General features: G+C 44.4%; 1 protein-coding gene across 1 annotated transcript in view; it reads left to right on the forward strand.

Moving 5' to 3' along the window:
- SNX5 (sorting nexin 5) overlaps nt 1-18,599 on the forward strand; it is a 38,540-nt gene that overhangs the window by 8,887 nt on the left and 11,054 nt on the right. The window contains exons 2-5 of the mRNA XM_034764068.1: nt 9,108-9,212; nt 15,410-15,520; nt 16,166-16,287; nt 16,821-16,944. Coding sequence (XP_034619959.1) covers nt 9,108-9,212; nt 15,410-15,520; nt 16,166-16,287; nt 16,821-16,944 — 462 coding nt within the window. The remainder of the gene's footprint in view (nt 1-9,107; nt 9,213-15,409; nt 15,521-16,165; nt 16,288-16,820; nt 16,945-18,599) is intronic.

An 18,599-nucleotide genomic window follows, 5' to 3' on the forward strand; every position in this document is an offset into this window, starting at 1 on the left:
AAGCTACTAACTAAATTTCCTAATCAGGAGCTCTTGCATGTGCTTAAAATTGATGACGGAAGTATGGGTAGTATATTCTTACTGCTAGCGTCCACATGCTGAGTCGAAGTTCTGCAAAGCAAACGTACTGATGTGGTTATTTGAGACTTTAGAGTGCCAAGCCGTTATGTAAACAATGGGATCATTTATTATTGCAATAACTTAAACTATAACATCTAATTGTTTGGCATCGTTAATATTGGGAAAATCTACAAGGTTAAAAATATGTAGTACTGTATAAAATCAATCACAGAATTCAGGGACTTGCACAATAGCTATACTATGTGGGTTGCTGAAAGCACTTGACTTTGGCATGTGGTGCTTAGACTGAATTTGCAGCTATGGTAGGCAAATGTATTTGACCTTTGGGAGCCTCACTTGCCCTTGATGGTACCAGTTGACTTTTTTTGTCTGGAAACCAGTTTTAAAAAAAAAAAAAGCGTATAAGCTGGAGTCAGAGTTGAGGGAACATATTGCTACTTCTGGGTAAACTTATGGACATTCTGTACCGAAACAGTCACTAAATCCAGGAAATTCAGTTATTCAAAATGTCCAAACACATGAAAGCCTAGAAATACATAATCAAGGCATCTAAGCAACCTTAACTCTGCCCCTCTTGCTAGAGTGCACTCGACAGGTGGCGTCTGCCTCTCCACCTGCTGCTCCCTCTACTGGATTGCAGCATGCTGGAGCTGAGGAAACACAAACACCAGTAGCAAGAGGAGGTGAACATGGGGCCCCCACGAGCACTAATCACTTCCAGCCTGCTGTCTTTGGCATTTTCCAGGCAGGGCCATGCAAAGATGCTTCCCCTGCAACTAGTCAGCTACCTCGGGCAACTTTTCCTGCCCAGCTGTCCCAGCATCTTCCACCACCCACTCAGCTGCCTAAAGTGCCACTGTATGGGTGAAGTGATGTCTTCCAGCTGTCTCTCCCACCCTCCCTAGAGAGCCTCACTGGATGGAGGAGGCCCTCAGACCATCTGGGTAGTGGGTGCTGGAGAGGTTTTTTTTCTTCTCCACACCTGCTCTCATGGTTCATTGCTGGAGGGCAGAAATGGTGAGGTCCTGTCTTTGAGAGCCCTCACACATGGAACAGCCCCAAACACAACAGATTCACTAATCATGGGGGTCTAGGCACTTTAGGAAGGCAAGAGAGACTTTTCCATTGAATGCCTCTCCGAGAGAGCACAGTCCAGTAGTTGAGGTGCTCGTCTGGGACACGGGAGACCTGGGTTCATTTCCTTGCTTTGCCACAGACTTTTTTTGACTATCAGCAAGTCACTTAGGGCTAGATTCACGAAAGGACTTAAGCACCAATCTGCCAATTCAGGCATCTAGATCCTAGAATCCAGTCCCACTGGAATTCACAAAACTCCCACTGAGCTGTCCCTGAGCCACGTAGGTGCCTGAACTCCCTCTGCGCTTAAATGTTTACAGTAAAAGTTCCCTGGCTGCCTGCTTCTGCCTCTGTGGATGCACGCTGCGGCCTCGCACCAGGCATCTGGACACCTAAGCCCCACAGTGATGTACGAACTGCGGAAAGATGGGTGTTCTCTGCCTAACCTACATACATGACAAACGTGCTACATCCTACTCTTTAGCTGACTGTCAGAAATATAGACTTACAGAATTGAGGTTTAAGAGCAATTGTACTAAAGGAAGGAATCCCACAGCATTTTATTGTATTGCAGTAGAAGCCAGGAAGAGCACCCAGTGATCAACCAAGGCCCAGCTGTGCTAGGCCCTGAACAAACACAAGATTTAAAATTTCCTGTATTTATTTTTGTCCCTATTCTGTGTGGCTTTTTTTTCTCCCCCTTTCCCCACATCATGATCCACACATCAGACCTCTCAAGCAGCCAAGGCCCACATTGGGGGGGAGGGGGGGATACTAGTTGCTTCTTAACAAAAAAAAAAAAGTTTGATGCTCAGATTTATGGGGGATCACGATACCCATTCTTACCAATACATTGATTACTCCAATCACAAGTTGGGGAAGGAAGAGAAGAAGGCTTTGAATGGAAGTTCAGACTTCATCTCAGCAGTTGCATAGCAACTGACCCCTCCGTTAAAACTTTTATAAAGTTAAAGGCTCCCCATTCTGCATTGTTAGCTGGGGCTTTAAGGGCAAAGAGGGCCATCTTAATTAGACTCCAGCTCAAATCACATGTTTGAATTCTTTACTTTGGAAGGAAAAATCTGTTCCACTGAGACTGGAGGGGTGGTAGCTTTTCTTCAGGCATAAGCTATACAAAAGGGATATGACATGCTAGTTATGCAACACGTTGCTTCTACAGGAAGGAGCTCTGCAGGATTTGATTATGGTACAGAGATTGAGTGTGCAACCCCATGCTGATTAAAAAGTCCCTGGGTGTCTTCACATCCCTTTTTTTGAAGGAGAAAATAACTAGATGTCTCTAGAGCCCAAGAGTAAAACAACCTTCATGCTAATTCTTTCTCTTTCCCCCTTCCACCCTCCCCCCCAGCTGAATCACAGCCTCCTGTTGCTAGCTGAAATAAAGTTGTGTATTGAACAAGGTAGGTCTGCAAATAATATTTTCACATGCAGATCTTTGTCCAGTCACTTCTCCTCCATAGCCTTGTCTGTACTAGGAAAAGGCATGTCAGCCTTTCAGTGCCCATTCCGCTACAGTGGTGTGACCAGCAGTAGAAACTGTAGTGTAGACATCCTAGTAAGCTCCAGTCTACATTAGGACTTCTGCAGCTAACTGTGCCAGCTTGGGGGGAGAGGAGAACCTACAAAAGTCCAGTGCAGACCTATCTTTAAGTTGCCAGTAGCACTGCTGGCATGTCTGGTTCGGAGATCAAGGCATGTGACTCATTAGCACAGGATTGCATGCACCTGGAATGTGTCCCTGCCCAGTAGAATGAGCTAGCTGTAGATAGACTTCTTTCTGTAAAGCTAAGAGATATTTTCTTCAGTCTCTAAATACTATAGAGAAACTTGTTGTTAAGTTAAAGCTTAACTAGCTTTTTATTTAGAATGAACCATCCACACAAGTTTGAACCATAGGCTTTAGTTAAGATACTACAGTGACAGGTCATTACCCTTCTTCCCCAGCCTCTCTTGGACCCCTGCACTTCTCTTCTTGGTTACTGTAGTGAAACAATGAGTCATGTGTTGCAAATGTTCTCTAGTCACCAACTAATGCTAAGGCTTTGTGTCCTCCTCCCCTTTCACTGCAACTTTTCCCCTACAAAATAATCTAAAATGACAGCTCACAACTGTAGGACTGGCTGGGTTGTGCAACATTTTCCTTGAAAACGAGCTGAACGGAAGTTGCTTCCTTTGGCTTATCACACTCTTCACAGACTCAGCAGTTTGTATTGTTTTGCCTGTCAATCCTGTTTGGACAGCAAAGATAAGTAACCTCAAAGAGTAGGCTTTTAAAAATCTCTGTCCGCACCTTGAGGTCCACTCCTATAATACCTTGCCAGTAACTGAAACAAAACTGTTAATCCCGTTTCTCTCCTTGTTAGCTAATGCTGAACAGCTTGTGCTTCTCTCCATGTGCGGCAGGACTGCACTGAGCCCTGGTTCAGTGAACAAGATTGACAGCTGTGCTGTGGTCAGACCTAGTTAAACTGACCCCGCCTGACAGGAACTACTTAGGCAGATATTGATCGAAAACGTTGTCATTGTTAGAGGCTTCAGCTGCTCCTGTTTGAACCAGATGAAGCATGAACAGTTTGTGTCCACACTCGCTATGTGCTCTGAACCATCAACTTCCCCCTATGTCAAAAGTGGTGCTCTCAAACTTTCTGTTGCAGTTTCCTCTGGTTCAAAGCAGCTCTTAGAAACTGTCAATTTTGGAAGATTTGAAAAGACCACTAGTGCAGGGTTCTCAGACTTTTCTACTGGTGACCCCCCCCTTAAACATTAAAAACACTTGTTATATATTTAACGCCATTCTAAATGCTGGATAGAAAACAGGGTTTGGGGTGGAGGCTGACAGCTCACAACCCCCCATGTAATAACCGCATGACCCCATGAGGGGTCCCAATCCCCAGTTTGAGAACCCTGCAGTAGTGCACTCTGGGAGAGGAGGACGACTACTTGCCCTACATGGACAATACAACAGTTCAGACTCCTGGTACTCAGTTGTTGAAGGCAAATTTAAGCCAAACAGTATCTATACCAGGGGTCAGCAACCTTTCAGAAGGGGTGTGCCGAGTCTTCATTTATTCACTCTAATTTAAGGTTTCGTGTGCCAGTAATACAGTTGAATGTTTCTAGAAGGTCTTTCTAGAAGTCTAAAATATATAACTAAACTATTGTATGTAAAGTAAATAAGGTTTTTAAATGTTTAAGATTCATTTAAAATTAAATTAAAATGCAGAGCCCCCCCAGACTGGTGGCCAGGACCCGGGCAGTGTGAGTGCCACTGAAAATCTGCTCACGGGCCCCCTTTGGCATGCATGCCATAAGTTGCCTACCCCTGATCTAGACCATGTGTTGGAGCACTTGACAGTAGCAGGGTGCTACTAGGGGGAACCAAACCGTTCTTAAAGTAGTACATCATCTGTAGACAGTGCCTATAAGTGGCTTGGAGACGGGCCCTCTAACAGATTAGCCTGAAAAAATAAGAATGGGGACCTTAAAACTCTCATCCTACAACTCATTCATGTACCTCAAATGTGTTCAGTAAAAAACAAATTCATGTCTGGCTTTAAAATAAATGGTCTTGTGACTATTACGGACATGAAATGGTCAGACTTCCATATAGGTTGGCTTTATGGGGCAGTGAGCCCTTGGGTGTTTTGCTGCATAATGGCTGATTGTACAAGCTTTCTCTGTTAACCTTTTTATCCTTCCATTCCTAAAAGGGCATGGTAGGGCCAGGTGACTTTAATACCCCTTCCTTGCTATTCTACAGAATGAAAGGCAGGGGAAGCGCTAGGGTTGCCAACTTGGTAATATTTAAAAACCAGACATTCCAGTAGGAGGGCTGGAACCTCCCCTGCCCTGCTTCTCTCCCTGAGGCCCCACCCCTGTCCACTCCTCTTACCCCCACCCCACCACCATTTGCTGCTGCCCAGGTCAGGAGGGACTTGCCTGCAGAGACAGGGCTGGGAACTGCAGCTGCCCGACAAAAGTTGGAGGCGGCCCTGGCTGAGTAGGGGCTGGAGTCGGTGATGACCCATGGCCTCCCCCGCTCACAGCATCTGGATTTTAGGTGTTGGGTCAGTAGATCTGACAGGACACGGTCAGGTCCCCTTTTTGACACTCTCATTAGTGCATTGTGGGTAAAAGTCAAGAACATCTGGAAGAGCATCTGCTGCAGAACTGCTACAGTGTTGGAGTGTTGCTTTCTTTCCTGGCGCTGATGTGTTCAGAATCCTGTTTTTTAAAGAGGTATAGCCTTGTGGCTAAGTAGTTGGGCTAAATTACCAGCTCTGCCACAAACTTACCCAAGGTCACACCACAGGAAGTCACTTAACCTCTCTGGCACAGTTTTCCAAGGTCTAAAAGGGGGAATACTTCTGTTGTAATCGGGGCCACTGAGAGCGGGTTCAGGCCTCAGTGAAAAAATTTTTGGGCCCCCCAGCAAGGGTAGACTGGCTAAACAGGGCTGAGGAGGGGAAGCCGGGCCCCAGACTTCCTTCCGGATTGCCAGGCCCCGGTAACTTGTACCAGCTTCCCCCCTCTCGTCAGCCCTGGTTGTAATATCTAATTAGATTGTAAGCTCTCTGAGGACAGGGACTCTCGGTGGTAGTCTATACCACAGCCGGGGCCCAAATTTGATTAGGCTGAGGCCCTGAGATGTTACTGAACTACAAATGAGGACTGCAGCTGGCTAATAACATTTGTGTCTGACTTGCCTGCAGGAGCTTTCACCTCACAATGTGCAGGCATCTGTAACCTGTATACCCAGCAAAAAGCTACTACAGTAATGTGCTATTCCTGTTTGTCCTGGTGTAGAGACTACTCCCGTGATCTGCTTGCTGAGCCTAAATTGGCAAAAAAAAAACAAAACAAAAAAACCTAGGCTAAGCAGCAGGAAATTTGCTTTTGTATGTGTCTCTTTAAAACGAGAGAGCAACATGCCCCTCATGCCTGGGGTTGTGGGTGGGTGGGGGTGTGTTGAACTGTTACAGTCCCTGCACACTAATCTGGCCTCTTCCTGTCTGGTGTTGGTGGGCAGTGTGGGGAGAAGTTTAATCTGTTTTTGAGTGGGAAACCTTGGGCTTTGTCCTCTCAAAGAATGTCTGAGATTATGGCCTTAGGAATCTAGCATTTACAGCCCACTGCTCTACCAGCTGAGTCGGCTATTCAGCTGCTAAGCAAATTGGCACAACTAAAATGGTGCCTGGTGCTAAAATGTTACATGGAAATGGAAAAGTGTCCTGGAAAGGAGGAGGGAAAAACTAGCTTTATTGCTCCCTTTGCTGCTGTAGGGTGTATGGTACAGGCCTGAGACTGGACTTAACTACAAAAAAGCCACAAATTGTAAAACATCTGGAAGGTGAAGTCTGTCCTCTCCTGTTCTGTTGATGCTCCAACTCAAAATAGTCTTAGAGCACTCTTAGCCCTTAGATTCAACCACCCCCAAATCCTTTCATAGATCATTCCTCCAAGTGGTCAGGTAAATAGATCTAGGACTATAAAATCACATCCTCACCCCTGGCTTCCACTCCTGATGGTACTTGTGGTGATAGAAATCTGCCAGACCTCCAGTTAGCAATGGTCTTCCAGCAGTAGACAGCAAGGTCTGAATTTGTAACAGAGGAGAGGGCAATTAAAATAATATGAAGGTTTGGAAGGTTTTCCTAAGCTGTGAAGGGGGCCCAAACAGCCTCTTCCTCTATTACCTTTAGTACCCAAAGCAGCTTTCATCAGCCTGCTATCTAAAACCTGATGTAACTAGCTGCATCTGAGAGATCAGTGCAGGGTGTTCTGAAAGCAAGCTTAAATTGAGATGCTATAATACTTCCTGCATCTCTTGCCTGGCCACCTGTGGACCTTGTTCCTGGCCCTAATAATCAAACTGCCGTATCTTTAAATTTGTGTCTGAATCTTGTTATAAGACTTCAAACTCTCATCTTCATGGTGCGACCCTAATCTCTGAAGAACTAAGGGAAGTTGCCAAAACAAAACTGCCTGAAATAAATTGCATCCCAATCCTCATGTACAATATTTATGGAAGATTTGTGGCATACTTCTCAGATATCTGAGATGTGGGGGCCAGTCTTTTTGGAAAGACTTGTATAATTGGCTCTCCATATTTCCATACAGCTTGGCCTATAAATTTCAATCTCGTCCTAGAGCAGAGCACTGCCTCTGACTTGAAAGGTGGTGGCTGTGGAATTACATATTAACTCGACTTTTCATGTACAGACCAGAACCATATTTTGCAGTGGCACAGTAAAGTGCTAATGAGGATTTGAGTGGTGGGATGGGCAGTGTGCCAGATGCTGTGACCATCCCTGCTTTACAACTTAGGCTAGGTCTACACTACACAGCTTTTAGTGACATGGCTGCGTTGCTACAGCCGTGCCGCTAAAAGTCATGCCGTGTAGCCGCTGTTCGTTGGCTCTCCTGCTGACACAACTTCCACCCCTCAATGAGTGGTGTTTGCGTTCTCGGCAGGAGAGCGCTTCTGCCAACAACGTGCTGTTCACGCTGGTGCTTGTCGCGGGAAAACTTTTGCCTTTCCAGGAGGGCGGGACACGTCTGAAAGACAAGTTTTGTCGTTCAATTGCCAGTGTAGACGTAGCCTCAAAGGAAAAACTCTGGAAAGGGCAGGTGAAAAGATGCACGCAAAATGGTGGGAAGCACATATTCGGTTAGTTACCAGACTTAAATAACTTAATTTTTTAATAATAAAAATGTTGGGGTTGGTGAAGGGCTTGTTTGATTAAGCGGGGGTGGAGGGTGCGGGGGGGGGGGGGGGGGAATGGCTCAGTGAATGGGAAGTGTGAAGCTGAGCAGCTGAAGGGGGCCCTTCTGTGGTATGAGAAGGGTGGCAAGAAGAAGAAACAGACTTCTATACTCCATACTTATTGTAGCTTATGGTAGATGGTACAAGTAGTCTGTTTATCCAACTGCAGGATGCTCACAAGAGCTAAAGACTGTAAACTGAAATTTTAAGGAAAAGTAGTGACCAAAAGGACTGCAGGTTGGAAAAATGGCTCAAGGTGGGGAAGTGCTAGTATGGGGCAGAGTTAGTTACCTGACTTCTGTACCCCAAACATCTGCCTTTTAAATGGAACCTTAACTTTGGATCTGCCGGTCTTCCAAAGACCAATTAATATTAAACTACCGCATTTTAAAAAAGTGAGCTCCAAAAGCACAACCGGGTTTGTGCCTTCGTTTGCTCTCTGATAACCTGCAAAGACGCTTGAGGTTCAGTTTCTTCAGCTTGTTTTTGATTTAAAAAAAGTCTTGTTTCTGCAGTGACCAGAAAACTAGTCAATTGACATCCTAAGAGTGGAAACCGAGCAATGGTGGGAGGTGCTTCTAATTACTTGCTCTTTTTGTAAATACGTCTTTAAAACTTATTGGTGGTTGACTATTGAAAGAAATGATGCCTCCAAGCTTCAACACCCCTGACTTTAAGTTAAAAGTGCAAGACCTTAACAGACATCTGTGGTGCTGCTGTGTGCCTCTGTCCCTGCCCCAAGACCTCCAACAAAATCTGGGAAGAACAGACTTTATTCCTGTTAAACCAGCAGGGAAAACTTGAAAACAGAGCCTTTTATTTTTATATATACAAGGTGCAAACCAGGCTTCTGAAAACCCTTTACAGGTACCTTTAAGGACTCTTCAAAAGGCTATTTATTATGTCTGTTTAAACTTAACTCCAAGTTCAAAAGCTGCTTGCTATGTGTTTAGAGTGAGGAAGCTTGTAGTTCTTCTGCATCCCTTCAGCTGACGCATACAGTTAGGTATGACCATGACACATCTGTCTCAAGATTTGACTCTTTTCAAGGTATTAAGAATTTCTGGTTGTGCACGGTCTCTTTCAATTTTAGATTATTGGCAAGTCAGACTAATTTTGACTTCTGACTTTAGGCTTAAATACTTTTTAACTTGTGTTTCAGGTGAGGGCTGTGTCTGTAGATCTGAATATTGATCCTTCCCTCCAAATTGACATCCCGGATGCCCTGAGTGAAAAAGACAAAGTAAAGTTCACTGTACATACTAAGGTAAGTTCATGGTGAAGGGGGAAGCTGGTTAATATACACACACGCAGGCTTAAAATCCACTTGAATGAGGCAAGTAGGAAACTTATCCTGTTGTCAAATGGGCCTATACGATTAACTCCTGGATTTTAGGCTTTCATTTAAAAACACTGCAGGCCTTAACCATGAGGCCATCCTGGATCAGAACAATGGTCCATCCAGCCCAGTATCCTGTCTTCCAACAGTGGCCAATGCCAGGTGCCCCAGAGGGAGCGAACAGAACAAGGCAATTGAGTGATCCATGTCCTGTCATCCACTCTCAGCTTCTGGCAGTCAGAGACTTAAGGACACCCAGAGAATGGGGCTGCATCTGTGACCATCTTGGTTAATAGCGATTGATGGACCTATCCTCTTTGAACTTGTCTAATTCTTTTGTTGAGCCCAGTTGTGAAGGCCGAAAGTACAACATTCTCCTGGAGTTCCACAGGTTGACTGTGCATTGTGTGAAAGAGTACTTGCTTTTGTTTGTTTAAATGTGCTGCCTATTAATTTCATTAGGTGACCCTTGGCTCTTATGTGAAGGGGTAAATAACACTTCCTTATTTACTGTCTCCACATCAGTCATGATTTTGTAGACCTCGATCATATCTCCCCTTAGTTGTTTCTTTTCCCAGCAGAAAAGTCCTGGTCTCATTAATCTCTCCTTGTATGGAAGCTTTTCTATATCCTTAATCACTTTTGCTGCCCTTCTCTGTACCTCTTTCAATTCTAATACGTCTCTTTTGAGATCAGGCAACAGAATGGCATGCAGTATTCAAGGTGTGGGCATGCCATGGATTTATATAGGGGCATTATGATATTTTCTGATCATTAGCTATCCCTTTCCTAATAGTTTCTATCCTTCTGTTCAGTCTTTCGACTGCTGCCGCACACTGAATAGATGTTTGCAGAGAACGATCCACAAAGGCTCCAAGGGCTTTTTTTGAGTGCTAACAGCTAACTTAGACTCCGTCATTGTGTGTGTATAGCTGGGATTATGTTCTCCCATGTGCATTACTTTGCGTTTATCACCACTGAATTTCATCTGCCATTTTGTTGCCTAGTTACAGGTTTGAGATTCCTTTAACTCTTCAGTGTGCTTTGGACTTGGCTATCTTGAGTAGTTGTTGTGTCACAGATTTTGCCATCCCATTGTTTGCTACTGTTTTCATAAAATTACCTGAATACTTCAAACAGCACTGGTCCCAGTACAGATCCATTGAAGATCCAGCTATTTACCCCTCTCCATTCTGAAATCTGACCATTTATTCCTACCCATTGTTTCCTGTCTTTCAACCTGTTACTGATCCATGAGAGGACCATCTCCTTTTATCCCATAGCTACTTACTTTGCTTAAGAGCCTTTGGTTTGGAACCTTGTCAAAAACTTTCTGAAGTCCAAGTACGTGGTATCTACTGGATTCCCCCTTATCCACATGTTGCCTCCCACCCCCAAATTCTAGTAGATGGGTGGGGCATTTCCCTTTACAAAAGCAATGTTGACTCTCTCAACAAATTGTGTTCATTTGTGTCCGATTCTGTTCTTTACTATAATTTCAACTAATTTGCCTGGTACTGAAATTCAGCTTACTGGCTGTAACTGCCAGGATCACCTCTAGAGCCTTTATTTAAAAAAAATTGGTGTTCGCTATTCTCCAGTCATCTGGTACAGAAGCTTATTTAATTAATAGGTTATGTACCCTGGTTGTTCTGAAGAAACTCAAATATGAAATTATAGAACTGTTGGGTGAATCCCATCTGGTATTGGTGACTTATTACTGTTAAATTTATCAATCTGTTCCAAAACCACCTCTAGTGACACCTCCATCTTAAATGGTTCCTCACATTTGTCACACAAAGAATGGCTCAGGTGTGGGAATCTCCCTCACATCTTCTGCAGAGATAAGTGAGTCAAAGAATTCACTTAGCTTCTCTACAATGGCCTTATTTTCCTTCAGTGCTCCTTTAGCACCTCGATTGTCCAGTGGGACCACTGATTGTTTGGCAGGCTTCCTGCTTCTGATGCACTTGCACAATTTTTTTGCTGTGGTTTTTTTTTTTCTTTTCGGTCCTGCCTATTTATACATTTACACCTTAAGAAGGGGAAGAAAACTGTCCAAATGGAACCCAAGTAACTGACACAGGGTTGTTGGCTTGAGTCTCCAGACAGATCAGTACTGCCACTCTTAGCTTTGCTAAGCAGTGGTGGATTGAAATTAACCTCCCCATGCCTTTGTTTCTTCATACCTATTAGGGATACCTGCCTCATTTTTTCTAAAGTTTGTGATCTACTGCTGAAAGCATTATATAAGGGTATGTCTACACTACGGGATTAATCTGAATTTATATAAATCAAATTTTGGAAATGGATTGTATAAAGTCAAATGTATGTGGCCACACTAAGCACATTAATTTGGCGGTGTGCGTCCATGTACCGAGGCGAGTGTCGATTTCCAGAACACTGCACTGTGGGTAGCTATCCCATAGTTCCCGCAGTCTCCTCCATCCACTGGAATTGTGGGTTGATATCCCAATGCCTGATGGGGCCAAAAATATTGTCATGGATGGTTCTGGGTACATCCTCCCACCTCTCCAGGGAAGCAACAGCAGACAACTGTTTCGTGCCGTTTTCCTGGGTGAACAGTGCAGACGCCATACCACGGCAAGCATGGAGCCCGCTCGGCTCAAGACAGCAGTCATGAACATTGTAAACACCTCGCGCGTTATCGTGCAGGTTATGCTGAACCAGAACCTGCAAAACCAGGCATCGAGGAGTAGGCTACGGCAGCATGGCAGCGAGAATAATGAGGACACGGACATGGAATTCCATCAAACCGTGGGCCCTGGTGCTTTGGAGATCATGCTGTTAATGGGGCAGGTTATAGCCGTGGAACGCCAATTCTGGGCCTGGGAAACAAGCACAGACTGGTGGGACCGCATAGTGTTGCAGGTGTGGGACGATTCCCAGTGGCTGCAAAACTTTCGCATGCGTAAGGGCACTTTCATGGAACTTTGACTTGCTTTCCCCTGCCCTGAAGTGCCAGAATACCAAGATGAGAGCAGCCCTCACAGTTGAGAAGCGAGTGGCAATAGCCCTGTGGAACCTTGCAACGCCAGACAGCTACCGGTCAGTCGGGAATCAGTTTGGAGTGGGCAAATCTACTGTGGGGGTTGCTGTGATGCAAGTATCCAAAGCAATCGCTAAGCTGCTGCTACGAAAGGTAGTGACTCTGGGAAATGTGCAGGTCATAATGGATGGCTTTGCTGCAATGGGATTCCCTAACTGTGGCGGGGCGATATAAGGATATGGGTTCCATCTCTTGGCACTGGAGCACCAGGGTACCCAGTACATAAACCGCAAGGGGTAATTTTCAATGGTGCTGCAAGCACTTGTGGATCACAAGGGACATTTCACCAACATCAACGTGGGCTGGCCGGGAAGGGTTCATGACGCTCGCGTCTTCAGGAACACTAATCTGTTTAAAGGGCTGCAGCAAGGGACTTACTTCCCAGACCAGAAAATAACCGTTGGGGATGTTGAAATGCCTATGGTTATCCTTGGGGACCCAGCCTACCCCTTAATGCCATGGCTCATGAAGCCATACATAGGCAGCCTGGACAGGAGTCAGGAGCTGTTCAACTACAGGCTGAGCAAGTGCAGAATGGTGGTAGAATGTGCATTTGGCTGTTTAAAAGGTTGCTGGTGCTCGTTACTGATTCGGTCAGACCTCAGCCAAACCAATATCCCCATTGTTTTTGCTGCTTGCTGTGGGCTCCACAATATCTGTGAGAGTAACGGGGAGACCTTTATGGTGGGGTGGGAGGCTGAGGCGAATCACCTGGCTGCTGATTATGCGCAGCCAGACACCAGGGCGATTAGAAGATCACACCAGGAAGCACTGAGCATCAGAGAAGCTTTGAAAACCAGTTTCATGTCTGGCCAGGCTACGGTGTGAAAGTTCTGTTTGTTGAAAATCCGCCCCCTTGATTGACTCATTCCCTGTAAGCGAACCACCCTCCCCTCCTTAAATCACAGCTTGCTTTTAAATGAAATAAAGTCACTATCATTTAAAAATCATGTATTCTTTATTAATTATAAACATAGGGAGAGAACTGACAAGGTAGCCCAGGTGAGGTTTGGGAGGAGGAGAGGAGGGAAGTAAAGGGCCACTGAAAAAATTCAATATGACAGCCTTTTGGTTGGGCTGTCCACTGGGGTGGAGTGGGAGGATGCACAGAGCCTTCCCCCCCCACATTCTTACACATCTGGGTGAGGAGGGGAAGGAGGTTATGCAGCGGCACTCTGTTATCCTGCTGCCATTCCTGAAGCTCCACCAGACGCCGGAGCATGTCCGTTTGATCACGCAGCAGCCCCAGCATTGCAGCCTGCCACCTCTCATCTCGAGCATCCCTCATGACCTCACATTCACTGGCATCTTTCCTGTACTTAGATACCATGTCCTTCCACTCGTTCAAATGAGCTCTTTCATTGCGGGTGCATTCCATTATTTCCGAGAACATCTAGTCTCGTGTCCTCTTTCTCCGCCGCCTTATCTGAGATAGCCTTCGGGACAGAGGAGGGAGGCTTGAAAAATTTGCAGCTGCTGGAGGGATGGGGAAAAAAGAGGTTTTTAAAAATACATTTTACAGAACAATGCTTATAATCTTTCACGATGAACAACACTATTCACATTACATAGCACATGTGATTTCAGTACAAGGTAGCATTTTCCATCTTAATATTGAGTGCCTGCGGCTTTGGTGTTAGATCACAGATGCAGGTCCGGGCAACAGAATTCGGCTTGCATGCGGCCATGGTAAGCCATTGTCTTTCAGCTTTTGCGCTCTCCTTTCCCACATACCAAGCAAAGCCTGTTGACTGCTGCGGTTTTCCTGTTAACCTTCAGCAGCAGAAAACAAACCCCCTCCTCCCCCGCCATGAATTATCTGGGATGATCCCAAGTCCTCAGGGCAAATTAATCATTAAACGCTTGCTTTTAAACCATGTTTTATATTTTAAAAGGTAAAGTCACCTGAGGTCCCTTCCATGGGGTTATGGTCTTGGGTACTGGCTTGGGAGGGTACTTCAGTCAGGCTGAGAAAAAGATCCTGTCCGTTGGGGAGAACTGAGTGCTGTGTGCTCTCGCAAGCTCGTCATCCTCCTCTTCCCCGTCTGCAGAATCCTCAGGTGTGGCTGATGAGATTACCCCCGCCTCAGAATCCACGGTCAGAGGTGGGGTAGTGGTGCGCACCCCCCCCCCAGAATTCATGCAGTTCAGCATAGAAGTGACATGTCTGCGGCTCTGACCCGGAGCGACCGTTTGCCTCCTTTGTTTTCTGATAGGCTTGTCTGAGCTCCTTGACTTTCACGCGGCACTGCTCTGAGTCCCTATTGTGGCCTCTCTCCATCATGCCCTTGGACATTTTTTTTTCAAAAGTTTTGTCATTTCGTATTTTTGAACGAAGTTCTGCAAGCACTGAATCCTCTCCCCATATAGCGATCAGATCCAGTACCTTCCTCACGGTCCATGCTGGTGCTCTTTTTCGATTATCGGCCTGCATGGTTACCTGTGCTCTCCACGCTGGGCAAACAGGAAATGGAATTCAAATGTTCGCGGGGCTTTTCCTGTCTACCTGGCCAGTGCATCAGAGTTCAGATCGCTGTCCAGAGCGGTCACAATGGTGCACTGTGGGATAGCTCCCAGAGGCAAATACCATCGAATTGCAGCCACGCTAACCCGAATTCAAAATGCCAATATCTATTTTGGCACTACTCCGCTCGTCGGGGAGGAGTACAGAAATCTATTTTAAGAGCCCTCTATTTCAAAATAAATGGCTTCGTTGTGTGGATGGGTGCAGGGTTAATTAAATTAAACTCCTAGTGTAGACTAGGAATTAAACTCCTAGTGTAGACTAGGCCTAAGAGCTAGATATCACTAATTCTGGTCAGCTAAAGTGGTATGGCACACTTGAATATCTTGTTCCTACAAAATTATCCTTTCTTTGCATATCTCCCTTAGCAGTGAAGGCTCACCTTAACTGAGGGCTAGCCAACACTAGAAAAGGCAATTAGGTCTGGCCTTTACTAATCAAAAGGGCTTGCTATGGAAACTAATGAACAAAACTGCTTCTAAAAGCACTAGCTTACAAAACAGTAGGACTTCTGTATCTCTTCTCTTCCAGACTACACTGCCAACTTTTCAAAGCCCAGAGTTTTCAGTTACGAGGCAGCATGAAGACTTTGTGTGGCTACATGATACGCTTACTGAAACTGAAGAGTATGCAGGATTTATTGTAAGTGTTTTGCTTAGGATTGAATTTTATAATGGGAAAATGTGGTGCACCTAAGAGGAAGTTAGTAAGGATGTAACCCTGCTAAAGTAAATACTGCTAGTATTTTCTGTCTTGGATCTTAACTATGTAGATTCAATGTGGTTGTAACATAGCTTTGCTTTTATCTTCCCTGAACTGTCTGAAAACCCTGCCATACTCTGCCCTCCACTCTTTTAAGCTCACGGTATTGGAATCCTGCAGGTACTGCAGAGTGAATTTGTCCCCATGTTGGTATCATTCCTTACCCCATAGAAGCCTTTATGGAGAGAGACATTGATTACCCTGCTGCCATGACTTTTGAGAACTTGACACTTCAGTGTTTGAGTCCAGGGATAGCAGCTGGTGGAGAGCCTCAGTTAGTATGGCTTCTCCAGGAGCCATGCTGATCGCAGGATAAACAGGCCCATGCCTCCACCTCATATGACACAGGATTTGTGGGTACTCTGGATGAGCCCTATTGCATCCACAAACAAACTGCACTACACAAAACCTGGGTAAAAAGAGCAGTGGTACATTAGTTTACAAGGTAGCTATGGAAACTCCAGGAACCTTCACTACAGAGTGATAGGTACTTGCAACTAATACCATCTATTTTATATTGACTAGATACCTCCAGCGCCTTCAAAGCCTGACTTTGATGGTCCCCGAGAGAAGATGCAGAAACTTGGGGAAGGAGAAGTCTCTATGACAAAAGAGGAATTTGCAAAAATGAAGCAAGAACTAGAAGCGTAAGTATGTGTAGCTGTGTGTAGACACCAAAGTCAGTCTGCATTTTGATGGAGGATCTACTTGCATGGTAGCACCAACCCTGTTTAAAGTAAGGCTCTGGCTTGAGGTGTAACCTCACCATAACACTTTAACCAGGTCTCTGTTTCTAGAAAGTCTTGGACTTGGTTAGGTAAACCATATAAATGCCTAACAACCTTAGTACCTTTCCCAGCCCTGAAGAAGAGCTCTGTGTAGCTCAAAAGCTTGTCTCTCACCAACAAAAGATGGTCCAATAAGAGATTACCCCACCCAGCTTGTTTCTCTAACCTTCATAAGACATCTTTTGGCCATCACTGTGTGAATTCTAAAATATACTGGAAATGGCCAGGTGGAGACAGGAATGCTTGTTCAGAAGCCCGAGGCCAAAACCTGAAGCGTTAAATAAAATTATTTTTGTCAGAGCAACACTTTGTGCAGTGAAGCAGGGGGTACAGACTACACGTCTTCATCAGTGCTTAACTTTGAGATTTTTTTTTTCCCCTTGATCTTCCAGTGAATACCTTGCTGTCTTTAAGAAGACTGTGTCATCACATGAAGTTTTCCTTCAGCGACTTTCTTCTCATCCTGTGCTCAACAAAGATCGCAACTTCCATGTTTTCCTAGAGTATGACCAGGATGTAAGGAATCGTTCTCCATTTCCTCTGAACTTCTGGGACAGGATGTTAAGAATGCAGTCAGTTTCCATGAACTCGTTTATCAGTTTTGTTACAACTACAGCAAATTCTAATCTAAACACACAATCCTACATAGGGTTTATACCAGGGGTTCTCAAACTGGGGGTCAGGACCCTTCAAGGGGTCATGAGCTGTCAGCCTCCACCCCAAACCACTCTTTGCCTCCAGCATTTATAATGGTGTTTAATATATTAGTGTTTTTAATTTATAAGGGGGGGGGTCCGCACTCATAGGCTTGCTATGTGAAAGGGGTCACCAGTACAGAAATTTGAGAACCACTGGTTTATACTGTTATCTATGTAGGATTGAGCAATCAACGTCTCAAAGAATATCCTAGGGCCAAAAATTCCATCTCACTCAAAGCTTTTTTTGGGGGGGGGGGTCCGTATTCATGACAGAAATATCATTGCCTCAAAAGATAAATTGCAACATACAAACCAGGCTCGATTGACTTAAAACACTGACTTTAAATTAGGACTTAAATCGGCAAATGGGTAACATGGATTTAAATCACTGATTCAAATCTTGTTTTGCATGTGTCCCTTTCAGTTGTCTTCCAAAAGAGGCTGATTCTCATGGGTGGTATAATTTGGTATTACTTTTTGCTAGCTAGGAGGATGCACTAGATCATGATTTGTGTCAAACTACATTTAGTTGGAAATTTGGAATTAGATTTAAAATGCATAAACAGCATTTAAAAATGCTTTAATTAAATAAAATCCCTTTAAATATTTTGAATATGTAAGAAGAAAAAATAAGCAAGTCATGAATAATTTCAAAATGTTTTTAATTTAAGTGAGCGTTCACTGTAGTTAGGGAATCGAATTGACTTTTTGGTCGTCATGATCTTTAGACCTTGTAGATCTCGTTCCCATACCCACTTCTATAGATGGGCGGGGAACAAGCTATCAACCCCCACTTGGTTTCTCCACTTTGAATAAACTAATTGAATTGAACTAGTTGAATACACAAAAATGAAGAAAATAATCTCTCTGCAGAAGAGGCTACTGCTAAGCTGGGTTAGCCCTTCAACAAACTTTGATTCCAGGTGCTTAGCCAGTGACTTCCTTGAAGACTTCAGCAGCAAACATAGTCTCAAATATTCTTGGTTTTAAGCATTACAGTAATGATAGGCCTTAACAGAGGTTATCATAATTCAGAACCAATTTTAAGTAGGATTATTTTTAAAGAAAAATGTACTTACATTTTTGCTAAAGGGATTTCTTTTATCTAAGCTGATAAAATTCAGCTTCAGAAAAGCCTGTGCACTTCAAATCCTCTGTCTTTCTCCAGCTGTAAGGGCTGTTGTGTAACATGCCCATTACACAGCATCTCTGCTTTGTATGTTCCCTCTTTATTCAGAGAGATTAAATAGAAGCTGTTAAAATGCTCCTTACTTCTAATGCACCTGCAGCTGTGGGAAAGACTGTTCTAACATCCTTGTTCATAAATGAATTCAGCACAAAGAAAAATTTAACTCCCATGTTTCTAACAAGAGTCCCTTCATTACAAGAAGACCTCTCTGGTGCTATAACTTGAAAACGAGAATTTTAGAGGAAACTTGCAATTCAGTCACTTTTAAAATAGCGCTAGAAGTT

The sequence above is a fragment of the Trachemys scripta genome, chromosome 3, assembly GCF_013100865.1.
Source record: "Trachemys scripta elegans isolate TJP31775 chromosome 3, CAS_Tse_1.0, whole genome shotgun sequence".
Taxonomy (NCBI): Eukaryota; Metazoa; Chordata; order Testudines; family Emydidae; genus Trachemys; species Trachemys scripta.